A 17,390-nucleotide genomic window follows, 5' to 3' on the forward strand; every position below is an offset into this window, starting at 1 on the left:
AGAGAGAGAGAGAGAGAGAGAGAGAGAGAGAGAGAGAGAGAGAGAGAGAGAGAGAGAGGCCAGACACGACCAGGGGTTCACTTAGTGCTGGAGACCGCAGCCTCTTTCCCGTTGATGAGCTTTCCCTGTGAGGGAAGGGGAGTCTCACTCTTGAACCATACACAGCCCATAGGAGTAAGCAATAGCCATTCTCCTTCCCCTCCAACTTTACACCACATCTCAAGAGCTCTCGAACCCCAACCCGGATAATAGTTCCCTAATCGCTGCGCTCCCTCGCTGTTCGGAGTCTTGGATTGTTGGGTGGGGGGCTGCCGGGTGGGCTGCTGGCACATCCAAGCCGCGAGGGGGCGGTGCCCGCAGGCCCGCCGTGCCGGATGCCGACTGCAGGGGGCGCTAGCGGCCGCTCCGGGCGGAGACAATCGCGCCGAGCGGGCGCCGCAGCCGGAGCGGGAGCCCAAGCCCCGAGCTGCACGGAGTCGTGCAGAGCTGGGGCTGAGCCGAGCCGGCAGAGCGGAGCCTGGAGGCAGCGATGGACCGCTAGGGCCCCCCGAGCCCCGCGATGCCGCCGCCGAGTAGCCCCGGCGTCCTCGCGCGGCTGTTGCCGCTGCTGGGGCTGCTGCTCGGCGGCGCCTCCCGGGCTCCCGGCAAGTCTCCGCCGGAGCCCCCCAGCCCTCAGGGTGAGTCTCGGCCGCGAGGGGCGGCGATCGTGGGCCTGCGTCCGGTGATCGGCTACCACCGCTGGTCCCCTCTTCACGATGCTAGTGACTTGGGGTGCATTCTGCTCCCCAGATGGGTGGGGGAAGGCGACCCGAGATCGGTGCTTCTGGGAGAGAGAATGGGGGACTGTTTGCTGCCGGGGTCTTGGGGAGACACAATGGGGAGGGCGAGGGTCTCCAGACTCGGCGCCACCGCCGCCTCCGACTTGTTTTTCTCCCTCCTGGTCCGCGAGGCGCTGCAGCCAGAGCTATTGTCTGCGGAAGACACCCGCCCAGGGGCGAGCTGGGGCGGGCGCCCGCTCTGCAGCCCCCCGCGGGTCCCTAGCCGCGACCCAGGCTGGGTGGGGGCGCAGGCATCGGCTGCCACCCTGGGCCGGACGGGGCCTGGGAGCCGAGAGCTGGGCTGCAACGGGGGAGGGGAGAGGGGGAGTGGGTGAGGCTGTGGGCGGGATTGACTGCTCGAATGGGGTTTTCACCCAGGGAGCTTGACAGCTTCCAGCCAGCCCCCCGGGTTTAGAATTTGGGGTGCATAAAATAAACACTGATCGGCTCATACTGGAGGGAGGGGCTTCAGTAGGAGGGGAGCTGAGGAAAGGGGTAATTGTGATTCCCAGTTTGAGGAGCATGGCAGGGCTGTGGTCGCGGAGCCATGCTGTGCTGGCTGGCTGGCTGTAGGCAGTACCAGCTGAGAGGGCAGGTGTCTGGGTCCTTGTCCAGCCGGCTCTTGCTACTGCTCTCCTCGGCCAGCTTCCAGATCTTCATTTCACTTCCCTTCCCAAAAGGAGGAGACGCTGACCCTCCTTAAGCCTAACCCAGCTCAGATGGGTGTGTGAGGTGGGGGTAGGGCCGGCCTCTGCGGTGGGAGCTGGAGACCCTGACTCTACAGCTCACTCCTGGGTGCTCTGGGCCTCCACCCTCCCCATCTTTGCTTTCCTCTCCCACCTTTCATGTCTTGCGCCACCACCCCACTGCTGCTGTTCCTTCCCCTGCATGTGGCTCCATCCTGAAAGTGTTCTCCGTTCCTTACACCCCCCAACACACACACACACACACACACACACACACACACACACACACACACACACACACCAGAAGCTAGCAGGAAAGGCGGAGTGGGGGTTTGCTTGGTTGAGGGAAGTAGGGTCCGGATGAAGGGAGGAGGTCGGATTTCCTCCTGGTGTGAGGCAGGGCTAAAGTGCAGAGATGCAGATAGCGTGTGGAATGTCAGGCTTTGAGAGTAGGGAGGGATTTCCCTATGCCTCAGTATCCCCTGATTTCCCAGAGAAGAGGTCCAAGATTCTTAGGAAGCTCCGCCCACCCCACAAGACTCTGCACCCCGGGGAAGGGAGGGCCCAGGGAATTAGCTGGAATAGCGCCAGGATTGGGGGCTCTCTCAGGCAGCTGGCTGGGAGCCCAGGCTGTGGGGAAGAGGGGAAAACTGCTAGACACCTGCCCCACCTCCCAACTTGGCACTGATGCTCTTCAGGCCTTACCTGCCCACCTCCGTACTGTTTCCCCAGGCCCCTCCCTTCTTCTGAGGTTTTGGCCCTTAAGCCCAAAGGCTTCCCTCAAGTGACGAAATTTCAGACTCCAGGCCACCCTCGTCCCAGCTGCTCTCTCCAGCTGTTCCTAGCCTAGAAGAGGGCTGGGAGCAGTCAGGCCCTTTTAGCTTCTCAGAATTCCTGCTGGGGCAGGAGGCTGCCACTCCTTGGAGAGCCAGAGTGGGAGTGGGCAGAGTGGGTGCCCCACCCTGAGGAGCTAGACTTTGGCCTAGACTGGAGAGGGAGATGGGCTCTGCGAACAGCTGGAAGGGATGCCGGGGACAGGCGTGGCATCCTGCACTGGAAGCCTGAGATGGGACACCTGTCACTGTTGAGTGTCTGCTCCAGGAAAGGCCTTCTGGAGGTTCTGTGGCTGCCCACCCTCCTCCCCCTTGCCACTTTTGCCCTCAGCTCCAGACTTCTTCTCTTCCTGGGATTTTCACCCAGCACCCACCTGCCTCCTGCATCTGAACCCCTCCATCTGTGACGCTCATGGGGACGGCAGGGGTGAGGCATGGGCTTGAGGGAGAAGCTGGTGCCGAGTGGAAAGGGTTAGTTAGACAGCGGAGGCCACCTGGGGAATCCGTGAGAGTAACTCAGGACCTCCTCACCCCATCCAAGCCGAGAGCACCTCACTCTCAGGGCCAGCGTAGCCAGGTTATCCTGGAGGCGGGGGTCACAACCTGGAAATCTACAGGTTTTACGCTTCCTTCCCAGTCCCCTCTGCACTATTTTCCATTGGGCCTGGGTCTGTTTGCCATGCTGCCCTTCCTCACCAGGGAGCTCCTTTGCTTGATCTCCTGGGAGGAATGAGGACGTTGCCATGGTGACTGACTGTAGCTGACCAGCTATAGGCTTGAAGGGAGGGATACTTGTTTGGGCTTAGGAGCTGGGGCAGGTCCCTAAATTTGAAGGGAAACAGGTTTTTGGAAACTCACCCAGAGAGAGGATGAGTGATAGGTATGAACTAAGGCAGCTTAGGGTCTTGGATTTTTTCTTTCTTTAGAACTCAAATGGGGGCTCAGCTCCCATCCTCCCCCCGAGTTACCTGATCATTCTCCCCTGCCTCCTGCTCTCTTCTCCTCGCCATGGACCCTGGTCTCCTAAGGTCAAGGGACTAAAAGTTTATATTCTAGATGTAGACAGCTAGGTTTGGAGCGCAGATTTCTCACTTAACTGCAGTGCAAGAACTTACACATTCGGAGCCTCGCTGACTTTATCTGTAAAATGGGCTGAGGCTATATTTTAGCAAATAGAGCATTTTCTTGGCTGTAAGATGTATTCTTATTTTGGAAACCAGTAAGAATGGGGGTGGGAGTGGAATGCTGTCACTTGTCATGATGACATCATTCATTCCAGACATCAGCTGAGCTCAGAAACGTGAAAGTGTTCACTGGCTAGAACTCCCTCTCCCTCGGACTGCTGGTTTTGGCAGAGAGCACAGCTCACTGATAGGAGGGCCTGGATGTGATCCCGCGATCAGTCCCCAAACCTCTCTCCTCCAATATCCCCCCCCTTGTTACCCTCCCCTCACCCCATCTTCCCACAGAGATCCTGATCAAGGTACAGGTATATGTGAGCGGGGAGCTGGTGCCCCTGGCCCGGGCCTCAGTAGACGTGTTCGGGAACCGCACTCTGCTGGCTGCTGGCACCACGGACTCAGAGGGCGTGGCCACACTACCCCTCAGTTACCGCCTGGGCACCTGGGTGTTGGTCACCGCTGCGCGCCCGGGTTTCCTCACCAACTCCGTGCCATGGCGTGTTGACAAGCTGCCGTGTGAGTGCAGGGGCAGCTGGAGGGGGTGGGATAGGGGAGCAGCTGACCCATCGTCAGCTCCTTCCCAAATTAGTCCTTGGGGGTGGAGAGGGCAGCTTCTCAGCAGCTGCTGCCTGGGCTGGGGCATATAGAAGGGGCTGGGGAAGATGAAGCCATTGGGATGCACGCTACAGGGGCATCTAGGGAGAGCTTCTAGAGCTGACAGGCCGTCCTTCTTGCAGTATATGCATCGGTCAGCCTCTACCTGCTCCCCGAGCGGCCAGCCACCCTCATCCTCTATGAGGACCTAGTGCACATCCTCTTAGGCTCTCCAGGTAAGCCACACCCTGCTGCTCATTCAATAGCTCCTCTCCCTTGATCTTAACCTGTGTGCGGACTTCTTCACACAGTAGCTGGGCATCCTTGGGCAAGTCACTCACCCTCTCTGAGCTGTCCTTTATGCATGTATAAGATGTGGAAGGATAGAAGCCGGGCAATGGTGGCGCACGCCTTTAATCCCAGCACTTGGGAGGCAGAGGCAGGCGGATCTCTGTGAGTTCGAGACCAGCCTGGTCTACAGAGCTAGTTCCAGGACAGGCTCCCAAAAAAACCACAGAGAAACCCTGTCTCGAAAAACCAAAAAAAAAAAAAAAAAAGATGTGGAAGGATAATACATCACCAAATTAAGGTTAAAAAAATGCATCAAATGTGCTAAGAGGAAAAAAACAGGTGTTCAATAAATATTTATAGTTTATTTGGGGCTTTTTGTGGTTTCTATTCTCCAGTTCCCACCTCCCTGACCTGTTTACCTCCAGTGGATCTACATGTCTTTGTCCTGCACCTACCTGGTGCCTGGCTGTTCTGAGGCCACGAGAGCCTGCCACAGCAGCTGAATGTCTGTGCAGTGGCCTGGAGCAATCCTGTGCCCCTGGTCTTGACGCACAGGCCTTCAGTCTCAGCTCTTAGCTCACACCTGCTCTGTGCCAGTTCTAGGACCCGGGGTGAAGGAGAACAGACCCACAGTCCACCTCCTGGTCATAGGCAAGCGGGAGGACAGACAAATACCACTGCTCTCCTGGAGAGTTACAGGACAGGCAGACAGTGTGGTCTGGGAGTGCACTGCTCTCCTGGAGAGTTACAGGACAGGCAGACAGTGTGGCTTGGGAGTGGGAGCAGCTGAGGTGCCCGGCTGGAGAGGAAGTTAGGGGAGTTGGTGGCACAGCGGGCAGTGAAGGCTCCATGGACTTTCTGGCCAGTACCACAGACCTGCTCTACAGTGGGCTTTGGAGGAGGAAAGACCCCTCTCCCGTTTAAATTCTGACTGGATCCTTGTTGACAAATTGCTAGTTTGCCATCTTCCTCTCCCTGACCATACCAGAGGCCTCCAGAACCCAGGGGTTCTAAAATGCCAAATGGGTCTTTGTTGCCCAGGGCTTCTGTCCTCTCGGGACTCCCAGAACTCCCAGTGTGAAGTGCAGAGCTTTTCAGAGAGCTGGCAATACCCCCCAGGACGCAGCCACCACTACCCCGTCGTGTAGCTTGTAGCCTATGGGCCTTCCTCCTGCATGTCCCCCAAAGCAACCCTGCTTTCCTCCTCCCTCACCCTACAGAACTCCAGGGGGTGGGCCAGGCTGCTGATGTTTAGTAGTAAGTCAGGATGGACTTGTGTGGAGGGATGTGGGTGACAAGGCCAGGCTCCAGGGTGGTGGCTCTGGAATGTTGCTGAAGTTCTGGTTCTACTTCTGCATCTCTAAAATGGAGTTGATACCTCAGGGGCTGTTAGGCTAATTAAGGGGGTTACTATACATAGCCCGCTTAGGACAGTATCCAGCATATTTTGAAGCTTAATAAATGTTACCTATGATCACACTGGATTGGAATTCTGTTTATACGTCTGCACTCTTGCCTGCCCCCCCCACAGCACTGTAAGCTAATGTGTGTCTTTCTAAATGGAAATGATTTGAGGCTGGAGAGATGACTCAGTGCTTTAGAGCACTTGTTGCTCTTCCAAGTACTTGCTTGGGTTTATTGGATTCCCAGTACCCACATGGTTCCTTACAACTGCTTTGTCCCAGGGAATCTGATGCCCTCTTCTGGCCTCTGAGAGCACTGCACACATGTGGCGCAAAGACATACAGACAAAACACTAACACACAGAAAAATAAAGGAAAAATATATACTTCTTTTGTTTGTTTGTTTTTCAAGACAGGGTTTCTTTGTGCAGCCTTAGCTGTCCTGAAACTCACTCTGTAGACCAGGCTGTCCTCGAACTGACAGAGATCCACCTGCCTCTGCCTCTCAAGTGCTCGGATTAAAGATTTGTGCCACCACTGCCCAGCAAGGAAAAAAACATTTAAAAAGATAAATTCAGTTCCTCAGCCACACACTTTAGCCACTTTTCTCTTTTCTAATTTTTGAGACAGTAGTTCAGAATTCTGTCTGGCCTAAGACTCCTGATGTAGCCGGGCAATGGTAGTGCACACACCTTTAATCCCAGCACTCGGGAGGCAGAGGCAGGTGGATCTCTGTGAGTTTGAGGCCAGCCTGGTCTACAGAGCTAGTTCCAGTACAGCCAGGACTGTTACCCAGAGAAACCCTGTCTCAAAACAAAACACCAGCTTCCTGCTGTAGACTGTCAAGTGCTGGCATTACACATGTGTGCCCTCACTAGCATATGGATCCATAGAGCACTGAATGGGCACCACAGGCAAGAGCTCTTCTTTCCGTCATGGCAGAAGGTTCTAGAGAAAGTATAAAGAACAGCACCCAGGAGGCTGTGAGAATGAAGGCAGGGGATCTCCTAGTCAGCTCCACATCCCAGGACCTAACTCATCACGTGCCACTCAGAAGCCGCTGTTAGCTCAGGACATGACTGTCGTGTGTGTGTGTGTGTGTGTGTGTGTGCGCGCGCGCGCACACGTAAGTACATGTATGTGTGTGTGCTTGAGTTTATTCCTGTGTACCATGTGCCCATAGAGGTCAGAAGAGGGCGTTGGGTCCCCTGGAGCCTGAGTTATATGTGGTGTGAGCCACCGTACAGGTGCTGGGAGCCAGCAGTCAACCCTCTACTGCGTCTTCTCTTCAGCCCACAACCCTCACAATTTTATAGGTTTACAAGGAAACTTACGAGAATTGGCGGCAGGTCACACGGTCACCAGGCCTGGAGGTTTCAGTACCACATCCCTTCAGTTAACCCATGATTACCCATTGCTCTCTCTATCACCACCCTGGCCTTTTCAATTGGCCCAACCCAGTGCTTCCCTTCTTTGGATGTTTGCCTTCTGCTTTGGTCCGGGTCAGGCTTCCACGGTGCCTGCTTTCCATCCAGGTGCCCGCTCCCAGCCCTGGGTACAGTTCCAGCGCCGAGCTGCCCGCCTACCTGCCAGCTCCACCTACAGTCAGCTTTGGGCTTCGCTCACCCCTGCCAGCACCCAGCAGGAAATGCGGGCTTTCCCTGCCTTCCTGGGCACAGAGGCCTCCAGCTCAGGTAGGCCATGTGTAGGGAATGTAGAGGGGAGACGCCTTCCTTCCCTAGGGAGTTAGCCATGAGTGCCAATGTCCTCTTCCCGCAGGCAATGGCTCCTGGCTGGAGCTGATACCCCTCGCTGCCGTGAGTGTGCATTTGCTGACAGGCAATGGGACAGAGGTGCCGCTCTCGGGCCCCATTCACCTGTCCCTACCAGTGCCCTCAGAGCCTCGTGCCCTGGCTGTGGGCACCAGCATTCCAGCCTGGAGATTTGACCCCAAGAGTGGTAAGTGTTAGGGGCAGGGGGTTGGGGAAAGAATATGGGGCTTAGGTTAGAGGTGGCAGAACACTGAGTTTGATGAACGAACTCTTCTGGCCCTTCCAGGGCTGTGGGTACGAAATGGCACTGGTGTGATCCGAAAGGAAGGCCGACAGCTCTACTGGACTTTTGTCTCCCCACAGCTGGGGTACTGGGTGGCTGCCATGGCCTCCCCTACGTCTGGTGAGATTGGTGGGGCAGTGGGACGGTGGGCAGTGGGACGGTGGGCAGTGGTGGGCGGGAAGGCTGGGAGAGCTCGGGCCTTGTGAAAGGCAGGAAGGGCATCCCAAGCCCTTGCCTGGCACAGGGCTGGTTACCATCACCTCAGGCATTCAGGACATCGGCACCTACCACACCATCTTCCTGCTGACCATTCTGGCGGCTCTAGCCCTGTTGGTTCTCATTCTGCTGTGTTTATTGATCTACTACTGCCGGTGAGTGCTCCTGGGTCCCCAGGATCCCTGCCTTCTCTCCCAGGATCCCTGCCTTGGGGCCTCACAGATGCAGAAAGCCCAATTCTGATCCTCAGCGTGCTTCCAGTGCAAGAGCTAAGACCCAAGAGGCTGGTGGCTTTAGAGAAAGGGGTGACAGATGGCAGGACCTGCGCGGGCTATCCCGCTGTCCAAGCAGCCCAGCTCTCACTCCCAGGGGACACCCCCCCCCCCTCAGAGCAGGCACTCCTGGCTAGTTTACATACCAAGCGTTACCAAGTTTACTCCATGAAGCTGAACGGATGAAGCTCCTGGATGTCTTCTCTTTCTACAAACAGCTTCCAGCTTCCAGGCATCACCTACCCCCCGCCCCCGCCCCGCATCTATCTTGAATGTTCCAGGCACCATCCACTATCCACCCTGCTCCCGCCATCTTCAGCCCTTGTGTTGGCAACTGTGGGGGTTAAAGAGACCTGTGCTTTCAGTATTCCTGAGGTCCTGTCTCTTTCCTTCTCACCAGGAGACGCTGCTTGAAGCCAAGACAACAGCACCGCAAACTGCAGCTCTCCGGCCCCTCGGACAACAAACGAGATCAGGCCACATCGATGTCTCAACTCCATCTCATCTGCGGGGGACCCCTGGAGCCTACATCTTCCGGAGACCCCGAGGCTCCGCCCCCAGGCTCCCTACACTCGGCCTTCTCCAGCTCCCGAGACTTAGCATCCTCCCGAGATGACTTCTTCCGTGCCAAACCGCGCTCCGCCAGCCGTCCGGCCGCTGAGCCTCCTGGTGCTCGCAGCGGCGACGGTGCCGGGCTCAAGGGCGCCCGCTCCGTCGAGGGTCCTGGAGGACTGGAGCCCAGCCTGGACGAGTACCGGCGGGGTCCCGCGGGGGCGGCAGCCTTCCTGCAAGAGCCTCCTTCGCCGCCGCCGTCCTTCGACCACTATCTAGGCCACAAGGGGGCGACCGAGAGCAAGACCCCTGACTTTCTGCTGTCGCAGTCGGTGGACCAGCTGGCGCGGCCGCCGTCCCTCAGCCAGCCCGGCCAGCTCATCTTCTGTGGCTCCATCGACCACCTCAAGGACAACGTGTACCGCAACGTCATGCCCACCCTGGTGATCCCCGCACACTACGTGCGTCTGGGCGGTGAGGCTGGCGCTGTGGGAGTGGGCGACGAGGCCACCCCACCGGAAGGCTCGGCCGCCGGCCCCGCGCGCCCTTTCCCGCAACCCGACCCCCAGCGCCCGCTGATGCAGGGCCACGCGGGTGCAGGGGGAGACGGAGGCGGCGAGGGCTGGGGTGGCGGGCGCTCCGCACCGGTCAGCGGCTCGGTCACCATCCCGGTGCTGTTCAACGAGTCCACCATGGCGCAGCTCAACGGCGAGCTGCAGGCTCTGACCGAGAAGAAGCTACTGGAACTGGGCGTGAAGCCTCATCCGCGCGCCTGGTTCGTGTCCCTGGACGGGCGTTCCAACTCGCAAGTGCGCCACTCCTACATCGACCTGCAAGCGGGAGGCGGCGGCCGCAGCACCGATGCCAGCCTGGACTCCGGCGTCGACGTGCACGAGGCGCGGCCCGCGCGTCGCCGGCCCCCAAGGGAGGAACGGGAGCGCGCGCAGCCACCCGCGCCTCCGCCACCCGCGCCCCCGCGCCTGGCGCTCAGTGAGGACACCGAGCCCAGCAGCAGCGAGAGCCGCACGGGTCTCTGCTCTCCGGAGGACAACTCGCTAACGCCTCTACTGGACGAGGTGGTGGCGCCCGAGGGTCGGGCAGCCACGGTACCCCGAGGTCGGGGCCGCAGCCGTGGGGACAGTTCCCGCAGCAGTGCCAGCGAGCTGCGGCGCGACTCGCTTACCAGCCCGGAGGACGAGCTAGGGGCGGAGGTGGGCGACGAGACTGGTGACAAGAAGAGCCCGTGGCAGCGGCGGGAGGAGCGGCCTCTAATGGTGTTCAACGTCAAGTAGGGCAGCCCCTGCCGCGAGTGCAGGTCCCCAGAGTGCGCGCCCTGGGGTGCTGAGGGAGCACACACTCTTAGCCGAGAGAAGGGCTCAGGTGCCTGCTGAGCTCATTGGTGGTATGTGCTGGGGGAGTGTCTTGGGGGGAAGGGACCCTGGATCGGCCTCTAAGCAGAGGGAGGTGGGAGGGGCCCGGTCCCCCCATGGGAGGGGACTGGGGAGGAGGGCTGGGGTGGGAGCAGTGCCTGTATAAACGTGGCTGTACATAGAAAGATTTATCGTGGGAGAGCAGGAGGGGTGACCCAGCCTCAGCTGCTAGGGTGAGGGCTGGGAAGGGAGGGGCAATCTCTGTGGACCCTTGGGAGGGGAGGGGTGCTGCTTGGATGTCACAGGGCTGGTGGCTGGGGCGGTCCTGGGGACTAAGGGGTACTGTGATGGTGACGCTCTAGACACACAAATACAAGCCGGTGAGGTTGAAGCTGTGTGTGTGTTTCTATGGGATCTGGAAGACCCCGGAGCACCAAATCAGACACTGCTAAGAAAGTGTACAAATTTTATTGGAGCAAACACACGCACACGTGCGTGCACGCGCGCACACACACACACACACACACACACACACACACACACACATACAAGCAACCTCACACAATACCTGTGGATCGGGAAGAGCACCTGGCCACAATGTCCACAGAGATCGGAAGAAATGGCAGTTGGAAATGGGGTCCACAGCCTTCTTTGCATAAAAGGTCTTAGTTTGAGGCCACCTCCCATGGTGATGGGGTGACTCAGAATGGGTAGATAGGTCTGGGAGACTCTAGGAGAAGGCCTAGGGAGGCCTGAGTGGTGGAGACCGTCTGGACAGGGTCCCCAGGGCTGTGGAGTTCTTTAGTCTTTAGCCCCTCCTTACAGCAGCTGTCTTGGAGCTGGATCCCTCAAAAACATGTCCCAGCGAGGGGTCTTCTTTCGCGAACATTTGGTTCCCTTGGCTGAGCAGTGGAAGCCAGTGGGGCAACAGTGACGTCCATCTGCACAGCAGCTGCCCTGGATGGTCAAGGAAGAGTGAGAACTGGACAGAGCAGAACCTACCCCACGGTGACACCCAGCCCCAGGGTCAGGGATAGCACTGACCTTTACATAGGGGCAGCACGCCCAGCCTCCTCGGCTATCTCTACAACAGGTCTGGTTATCATGGCAGAAATGCCCCCCTCCGCACTCCACATCTCCAACCTTAGGGCCAAAGGTCAGGGGGGCAGAAGCCTGGATGGAACGCACATCCTTCTCACAGGTCCTGGCCTTCACATTGCAGGTGTATCCATTCGGGCAGCAATGCTGCCCGTCTTCACAACACACGGCCTGGGCACGGTGGAACAGCGTCACACTGCTGTTCCCAGAACACAGCTCCCTTCCCCCAGGGCAGTGGGTGGAAACTCACATGGGGTAACTGGCAGCAGGCCCAGCCTCCCTTCTGACTGGGGCAGCAGGTCTGCCCCACCGGACAGCTGGTGTTCTGGTCACAACCGATATCTCCAGTTTGGGAGAGGGTTATCTGGCGGACAGGCGTCTTCTCCAAGCTAGCCTCCGCTCTGTCTCCCTTCTGACAGTACCCTTTAGCCGTGCATGAGAAACCCTGGGGGCAGCAAGTCTTGTGGTCTGGACAGCAGACAGCCTAGGGGTGGGCAGACACGTGTGTTCTCCAGAGGGACTATGGGAGTCCCTTTCCTGCTCATAGCTCCTCCGACTGGGGACAAATCATAGCATGGGGTACCACTGTGGACTAGGCAGAATGCAGAAGAATAAACAAACGGGCCTCTCACCACCCACTTGCCCAGGCCAAGATGCTGTCCCCACCCCTAAACTGCTGTCTCCCTACCCCTGTACCTGCGGGACGGGACAACAGGCCCAGCTCCCAGAACCGAGACTGCAGCAGGTGTTGTTAGCAGGACAGCTAGTGAAATCATCACAGTGGACGTCACGCTTGAAGATTTGTGGGTTTGGCAGGCCGAGGGGGGCCATGACCTTCTTCATCCAGGGTACCCGGAGGGCTCCCATTTCACAGGTTCCTGTCTCTGTGTGGCACTGGAACCCTGTTGGGCAGCAGTGTATATGGTCCTCACAGCACACAGCCTATGGTGGACAGAGAAAGGCCAATACACACTGGAGCCAAGCCAGCTGTCCCGCTGCCTGGACCCGTATGCCCACTGCTCCCAGGTACCTTGGTAAAGGGACAGCAGCCCCAGGCCCCGCTGGCGAGGCGGCAGCAAGTGTACCCATCTGGGCAGCTCACCTCCGTGTCACACTTCACATCCTTCACTGTAGGCAGAAGACGTGTCATCAAGGGTACAGAACCAAGTATGAAGCTATCTCAAGCCACAGCGAACCTCAGGCAAGGCCGGTGTAGAGGGGATATGCATGCAGCCAACACCTACTCCCACCTCCATCCCAGAACTGAGCTGAGCCACCTCCTTTTGGAGCAGATGCCTATACCTGGGTATCCAGGCAGCTTGGTCAGAAGGTCCGTGGTGTAGTCCTTGGATAGGCACTTACTCTGGATCAGGTCACACACAGTGTCCTGGGGACAGCAGTGCAGATGGTCGGAGCAGCAGATGGCCTAGGTTGGGACAAAACCGGGTCTTTGAATTCCAGTCTCTAGGGAACACAGGGAGCAAACCAGGCTGATGACGGACACTCCCCCAGTCCCCCAGTAGGGGGCAGCACGAGCCCGGAAGCTCCCAGTCATCAGCCCAGTTCCTAGGGGCCCCTAGTAAGGAAGGCTATGTCCAGGCGCAGCTGGCTCCAGCCCTTCACTCACGTTGGGCATTGGACAGCAGCCATACTTCCCGGTGGGCAGCTCACAGCAGGTGGAATCATCAGGGCACTGGGTCTGCGCATCGGGGCACACCACAGAGGAATGCAAAGCCACTGAAAGAGGAATAAGCCATGTGGGAGGGGCCGCCAGGGCAGAGGGGAACATTTTTCTAGCCAAGAGTTAAACGTGGCTCCACCCCAAGGGCTAGCTGGACGGCCTCTCACCTGCTCTGCTGGTCCTTTGCGCAGGGAACTTCCTTAGTAGGGGGTAGGTGCCCATAGATGTAACGCATCGTGTATGAACCATGTCACAGGAGGCTCCATGGGGACAGCAATGTACTCTGTCTTCACAGCAAGAGGCCTGAGAAGAGATAGCTGGTCCATAATCCATCGTTGACAGCCCCAGCTCCCAACTCAGTCACCCCCACTTCCCCACACCTGTACCTGGGGCATGGGGCAGCATCCCCAGGAACCGTCAATCATAATGCAACAGGTAGAGGAGTCGGGGCATTCGAACTGGCTACCAGGGCACTGGATGGCACCCACGAGGTTATCTGCAGACAAAAGAGTCCAGGATTCTATGGATCTGGTCCGTAAAGGTCACTCAACGTCGTTACTATGGGAACAGCAGGCCCAGCTGCAGGCAGTCTAACAACTGGTACCAGGGCTTAAGTGATCGCCCAGGATCCCAAGCCACGCTTCCTACAAGCTAGCCCCTACTTCAGAGAGATGACAGAGGCATCCCGTGAAAGTGAGCAAGTATTAGATCACTCCACAACACCTGGACTTTTACATCCTTGTCTGTCCCCTTCTACTCTCGGGACTGTCCCTCTGTTCAGGACAGGACTCGGGGGCCACCCAGGCAGTTGGGTTCCCGGGCATTTTAGGAACCACAAAGTGCCCACCCACCCATCCCTCCCCACCTGTCCCCATCCTGTGTCCCACAGCACCTGATACTCGGATGCAGGATGTTCCATCCTCACTACAGTGGAAGCCCAGGGGGCAGCAATGGTAGCCATTACCACAAGATACACCCTGTGGGACACAGAGAAGCCTGTGTGGGCAAGACCCTTTTGTCTGGGATTGGAGAGTGAAGGACAGGAGTAAATGAAGCACCCCCTCCACGCCAATGGCACCCTCACCTTAGGGAAGGGACAGCAGCTGGAAGTCCCCAACACAGTGAGGAGACAAGAGTAGCCAGCAGGACAGTGGTCATGGATCTGACAGGGGTCACCTAGAGGATGGCTTGTTATCATAGGCCATGCGTCCTGGAAAGAAGAGATGGCATAAACCAGTGGACCCGTGCCAATCCAAGGTAGCCTCCAGAAGGCCCAGGCTGCCAGCTGGGGCAAGACACTCACCAGAAGAGGGTTACAGCAGCTGTAGCTGACTCCTCCCAGGTCCAGGCAGCAGGCAACGGGGCAGAACTGGCCATCTGGACACCGTGTTCCACTCACCAGCCCTGCCACTAAGGCCAGCCAGCACCCCAGGATCCACATGGTCTGCCTGAAAATGCCAAGGAAAGTTTGGCAGTCATCTTAAGCCTCTGCCACCTTCTAATCTGAGGCCATGCACTTCCCTGTGCCCAGGCCAAGGCGTGACGTGCCTTGGATTTACTGAACAAGTGAACGGGAAGGCAAGCGGTCGCGCTGCCTGACTCAGCGGCCTACCCCGTGTGCATCGCCCTTGTGCGGGCTTGCACAACGGTGAGCATAAATGCTGGCACGCATGCGTGTCGATTCACGTCCTCACACACGGCCTAACACCTGACACCGCGGGTGAGTGAAGAGGAACGGAGTTATGACAGTCACGAAGGCAGGTGCCTGTGATCTACGGGACCGTGCGCAGACTGGGAGGCAGAGGAGGCTTCAGTAGCCACGGGAGGACAGCCAGCCTCACCTTCCTGCCTGGCACTGAACTCCCACACACGCCTTTCAAAGGCGTTGGGGAAACAGAGTCGTCAGTCACGTGATCACATGGAAACCCAAGGGGTTGAGAAAGTTGTGAAAACGGAAGTGTGGTGACCAGTGGAATCTGGATTGCCTTCCCCACAGGCCAGCCACTGCCTGCCCACAACTGTCCCCTCCTCACCCAGGGGAAGGGCACAGAGGCTGGGCTAGTTAGTCTCAAAGCTAATTTTATAATGAGCCCTCCCCGCATCACCAGCCTCCCCATGCCTGCCCCCAGCAGCACCAGAGCCCCTTTGGACGCCTCAAACACACCACCTGTCTCTCCTACCCAGAACCCGAAGCTCAGTGGCAAGTGGAAAATCAAGTGTGCTGCTTCAGTGTCCCTCCTCGTTGCAGGAGGAACTGAGCCTCTCACTTCCCTAAAAAGCTTTTTCCTAGCTCAGCTGGCTTACCCGGCAACCCAGAGCGACACTCCCCCCTGCCTGGAGCAGCAAAAGCTGCAATAGTCACAGACCCTCTCGGGGGCGACTTTGTCGTTCCTTGCTGCATTTCTCTGTGACAACTATGAAGGCAGTAACCACGTTAACTTTCACTTTCCAAATCCATGCCCAAGGATCAAGTCAGGGCAAACAGACAGAGGATAGGACCTGGGTTCACATGCCAACTGACATCCCTCGACATTACAGGGGGAAGGTGAACCCCAGAGACTAGAGGTACAAAAGGAGGGGGGCAGAGCATATTTCTCAGGCAGGTGACCTATGCAGGATAGAAATAGCATGGGTACAGCCAGGTGGTGGTGCACACCTTTAATCCCAGCCTTCGGGAGGCAGAGGCGGGTGGATCTCTGTGAGTTCAAGGACAGTCTGGTCTACAAAGCAAGTTCCAGGACAAAAGGATCCTGTCAAGGGGGAAAAAAAAAAAGAAAGAAAAAGAGGAAACAGGGTGGGGACAGGGACTGTGTAGAATCTGCACTTGGGTCCTAGTCCTGGAGGTGCCACTGATGCTTGCTGAGGGCCTCAGAAATTGTTCCCCGTGTTTATCAATCTCTGCGTGAACACTGGTGTCCACGGAAGGCAAGAAATCCCAACTTCCGCTAGGCATGTTAGGCATGCCTTTGACCCCAGTACTTGGGAGGCTGAAGTAAGACGATTGCAAGTTCCAGGTCAACACCGGCTACAAGGTGACAATGAGACCAGCCGGGGCTAATAGAGGATCTGCCCCCCCCCTTTCCTTCTCTAGGTTTTCAATTGCCCTCTCCCCTAACTCAGACTATCCCAGAGGTCATCTCTTGGCCAGATTAGAATGGGGTGGGGAAACCTAAATCCCCTCCTTAGGGTTAGGCAGTGGCCACCTCTACACCACTCTGTTCAAACAGCCTGAGGGGCCTTTCAAGGCCCTGGCTTCGAAATCTTCCACTAGGTGGCACCCCCCAACTCCGAGTGTCAAGGGGAAGATGAATTTCCCAAAAGGTGAGCCAATCTAGTGAAGCCAATCTAGCAGAGGAGCAGGAAAAAGTGGCGGGGAGAGGCGGAAGTTAGCTCCCTCACCCTCCAGAAAGGAAATAAGGCTGACACTTGCCAGAGATTCAGCCACTACGCCCGGTCCTGCTCCCAACCCCTCTGAGCTTTGGGACCAAGGGCGGGAGATCCCAGCCCACTGCAAGCCGCCGCGGAGACCCCTCGTGGCACCGGAATGAGAAAGAGCCGGGACCTGGAGACAGATGGGAGGCACAGAGAGCTGGCCCGAGAGAGGGGTGGTTACTGCTCTGGAGAAACGCCTGCAGCTTCCCGACATGCCGGTCAAGGGGAGCCTCTTACTGGGGGTCTCAACAACTGCACCCACTCCTCCCAAATCAAAACCCCTCTTTAGTGCATCAGAAACCCCTAGGAGATATAGAGAGACAGGTCTTCTCTTGTCTCTGAGTAGGGACTCCAGGGGAGCCTCAATTGCACAGCAGCCTGGCCAGGCCTCTGGCCAGAAACAAGGAAGACGTCTGCAACGGGTACTCCTACCTGCTTCGGGGTCCGAGCTCCCTAGGAGGCATCTGGCGGTCAGCTTCTGGACTAGGGCTTGGCCGCGCGATGGCCCGCCCACCCCAGTTTCCATTAGCCATGGGTCGGGGATCCAGGGCTTCCATTGGTTACTTGTCTACATAGAGGCGGGACTCTCCAGGAAAGCCGTGTTTCTTTTCTACTCAATTCACATTCCTCCTCCCTTTCCTCTCTCTCTCCACACCCCATTTCTAAGAATCACGTGACTAGGCAATCATATGACACCATAGTCCGCCTCCCCCCCAGGGCAGCGCTTGCTTGTTCAGTTGCTTTTCCCCCTCCCACCCACCTCTCGTGTCCTGGCGGCGCCTGGCAGGGTGTTCTAGAGACGGGGCTTCGCGTGCCTAAGGCCACCGACAGTTGAGAGGGCTGCCCTCCCTCCGGGGCTCGCGTTCAAGGTCGTTTACAGGATGCCTCCGATTCTGGACTTTTGCACC

General features: G+C 57.8%; 2 protein-coding genes across 3 annotated transcripts; one reads left to right on the forward strand and one right to left on the reverse strand.

Annotated features, from left to right (window-relative positions):
- Positions 1 to 418: 418 nt before the first annotated feature.
- Fam171a2 (family with sequence similarity 171 member A2) lies at positions 419 to 10,651 on the forward strand. 2 transcript variants are annotated; one of them, XM_005369106.3, is made up of 8 exons: positions 419 to 677; positions 3,807 to 4,034; positions 4,256 to 4,348; positions 7,342 to 7,500; positions 7,586 to 7,765; positions 7,865 to 7,981; positions 8,127 to 8,232; positions 8,750 to 10,651. In XM_005369106.3, the coding sequence occupies exons 1-8, from the start codon at positions 560 to 562 to the stop codon at positions 10,191 to 10,193; spliced, it is 2,445 nt and encodes an 814-aa protein (XP_005369163.1). In that variant the 5' UTR covers positions 419 to 559; the 3' UTR covers positions 10,194 to 10,651. The 2 variants fall into 2 exon arrangements, with proteins under 2 accessions (XP_005369163.1, XP_005369162.1); XM_005369105.2 differs by having other exon boundaries at positions 420 to 677; positions 8,106 to 8,232.
- A 154-nt stretch (positions 10,652 to 10,805) lies between these two features.
- On the reverse strand, positions 10,806 to 17,048 carry Grn (granulin precursor). The gene is made up of 13 exons (XM_005369107.3): positions 16,915 to 17,048; positions 14,354 to 14,498; positions 14,135 to 14,260; positions 13,943 to 14,027; positions 13,437 to 13,546; positions 13,218 to 13,353; positions 12,997 to 13,106; positions 12,672 to 12,795; positions 12,400 to 12,497; positions 12,066 to 12,311; positions 11,620 to 11,853; positions 11,316 to 11,540; positions 10,806 to 11,228 (listed from the first exon to the last, which is right to left on the reverse strand). The coding sequence occupies exons 1-13, from the start codon at positions 17,037 to 17,039 to the stop codon at positions 11,091 to 11,093; spliced, it is 1,902 nt and encodes a 633-aa protein (XP_005369164.2). The 5' UTR covers positions 17,040 to 17,048; the 3' UTR covers positions 10,806 to 11,090.
- Between the last annotated feature and the right edge of the window lie 342 nt (positions 17,049 to 17,390).

This window comes from Microtus ochrogaster, unplaced genomic scaffold (assembly GCF_000317375.1).
Source record: "Microtus ochrogaster isolate Prairie Vole_2 unplaced genomic scaffold, MicOch1.0 UNK44, whole genome shotgun sequence".
Taxonomy (NCBI): Eukaryota; Metazoa; Chordata; class Mammalia; order Rodentia; family Cricetidae; genus Microtus; species Microtus ochrogaster.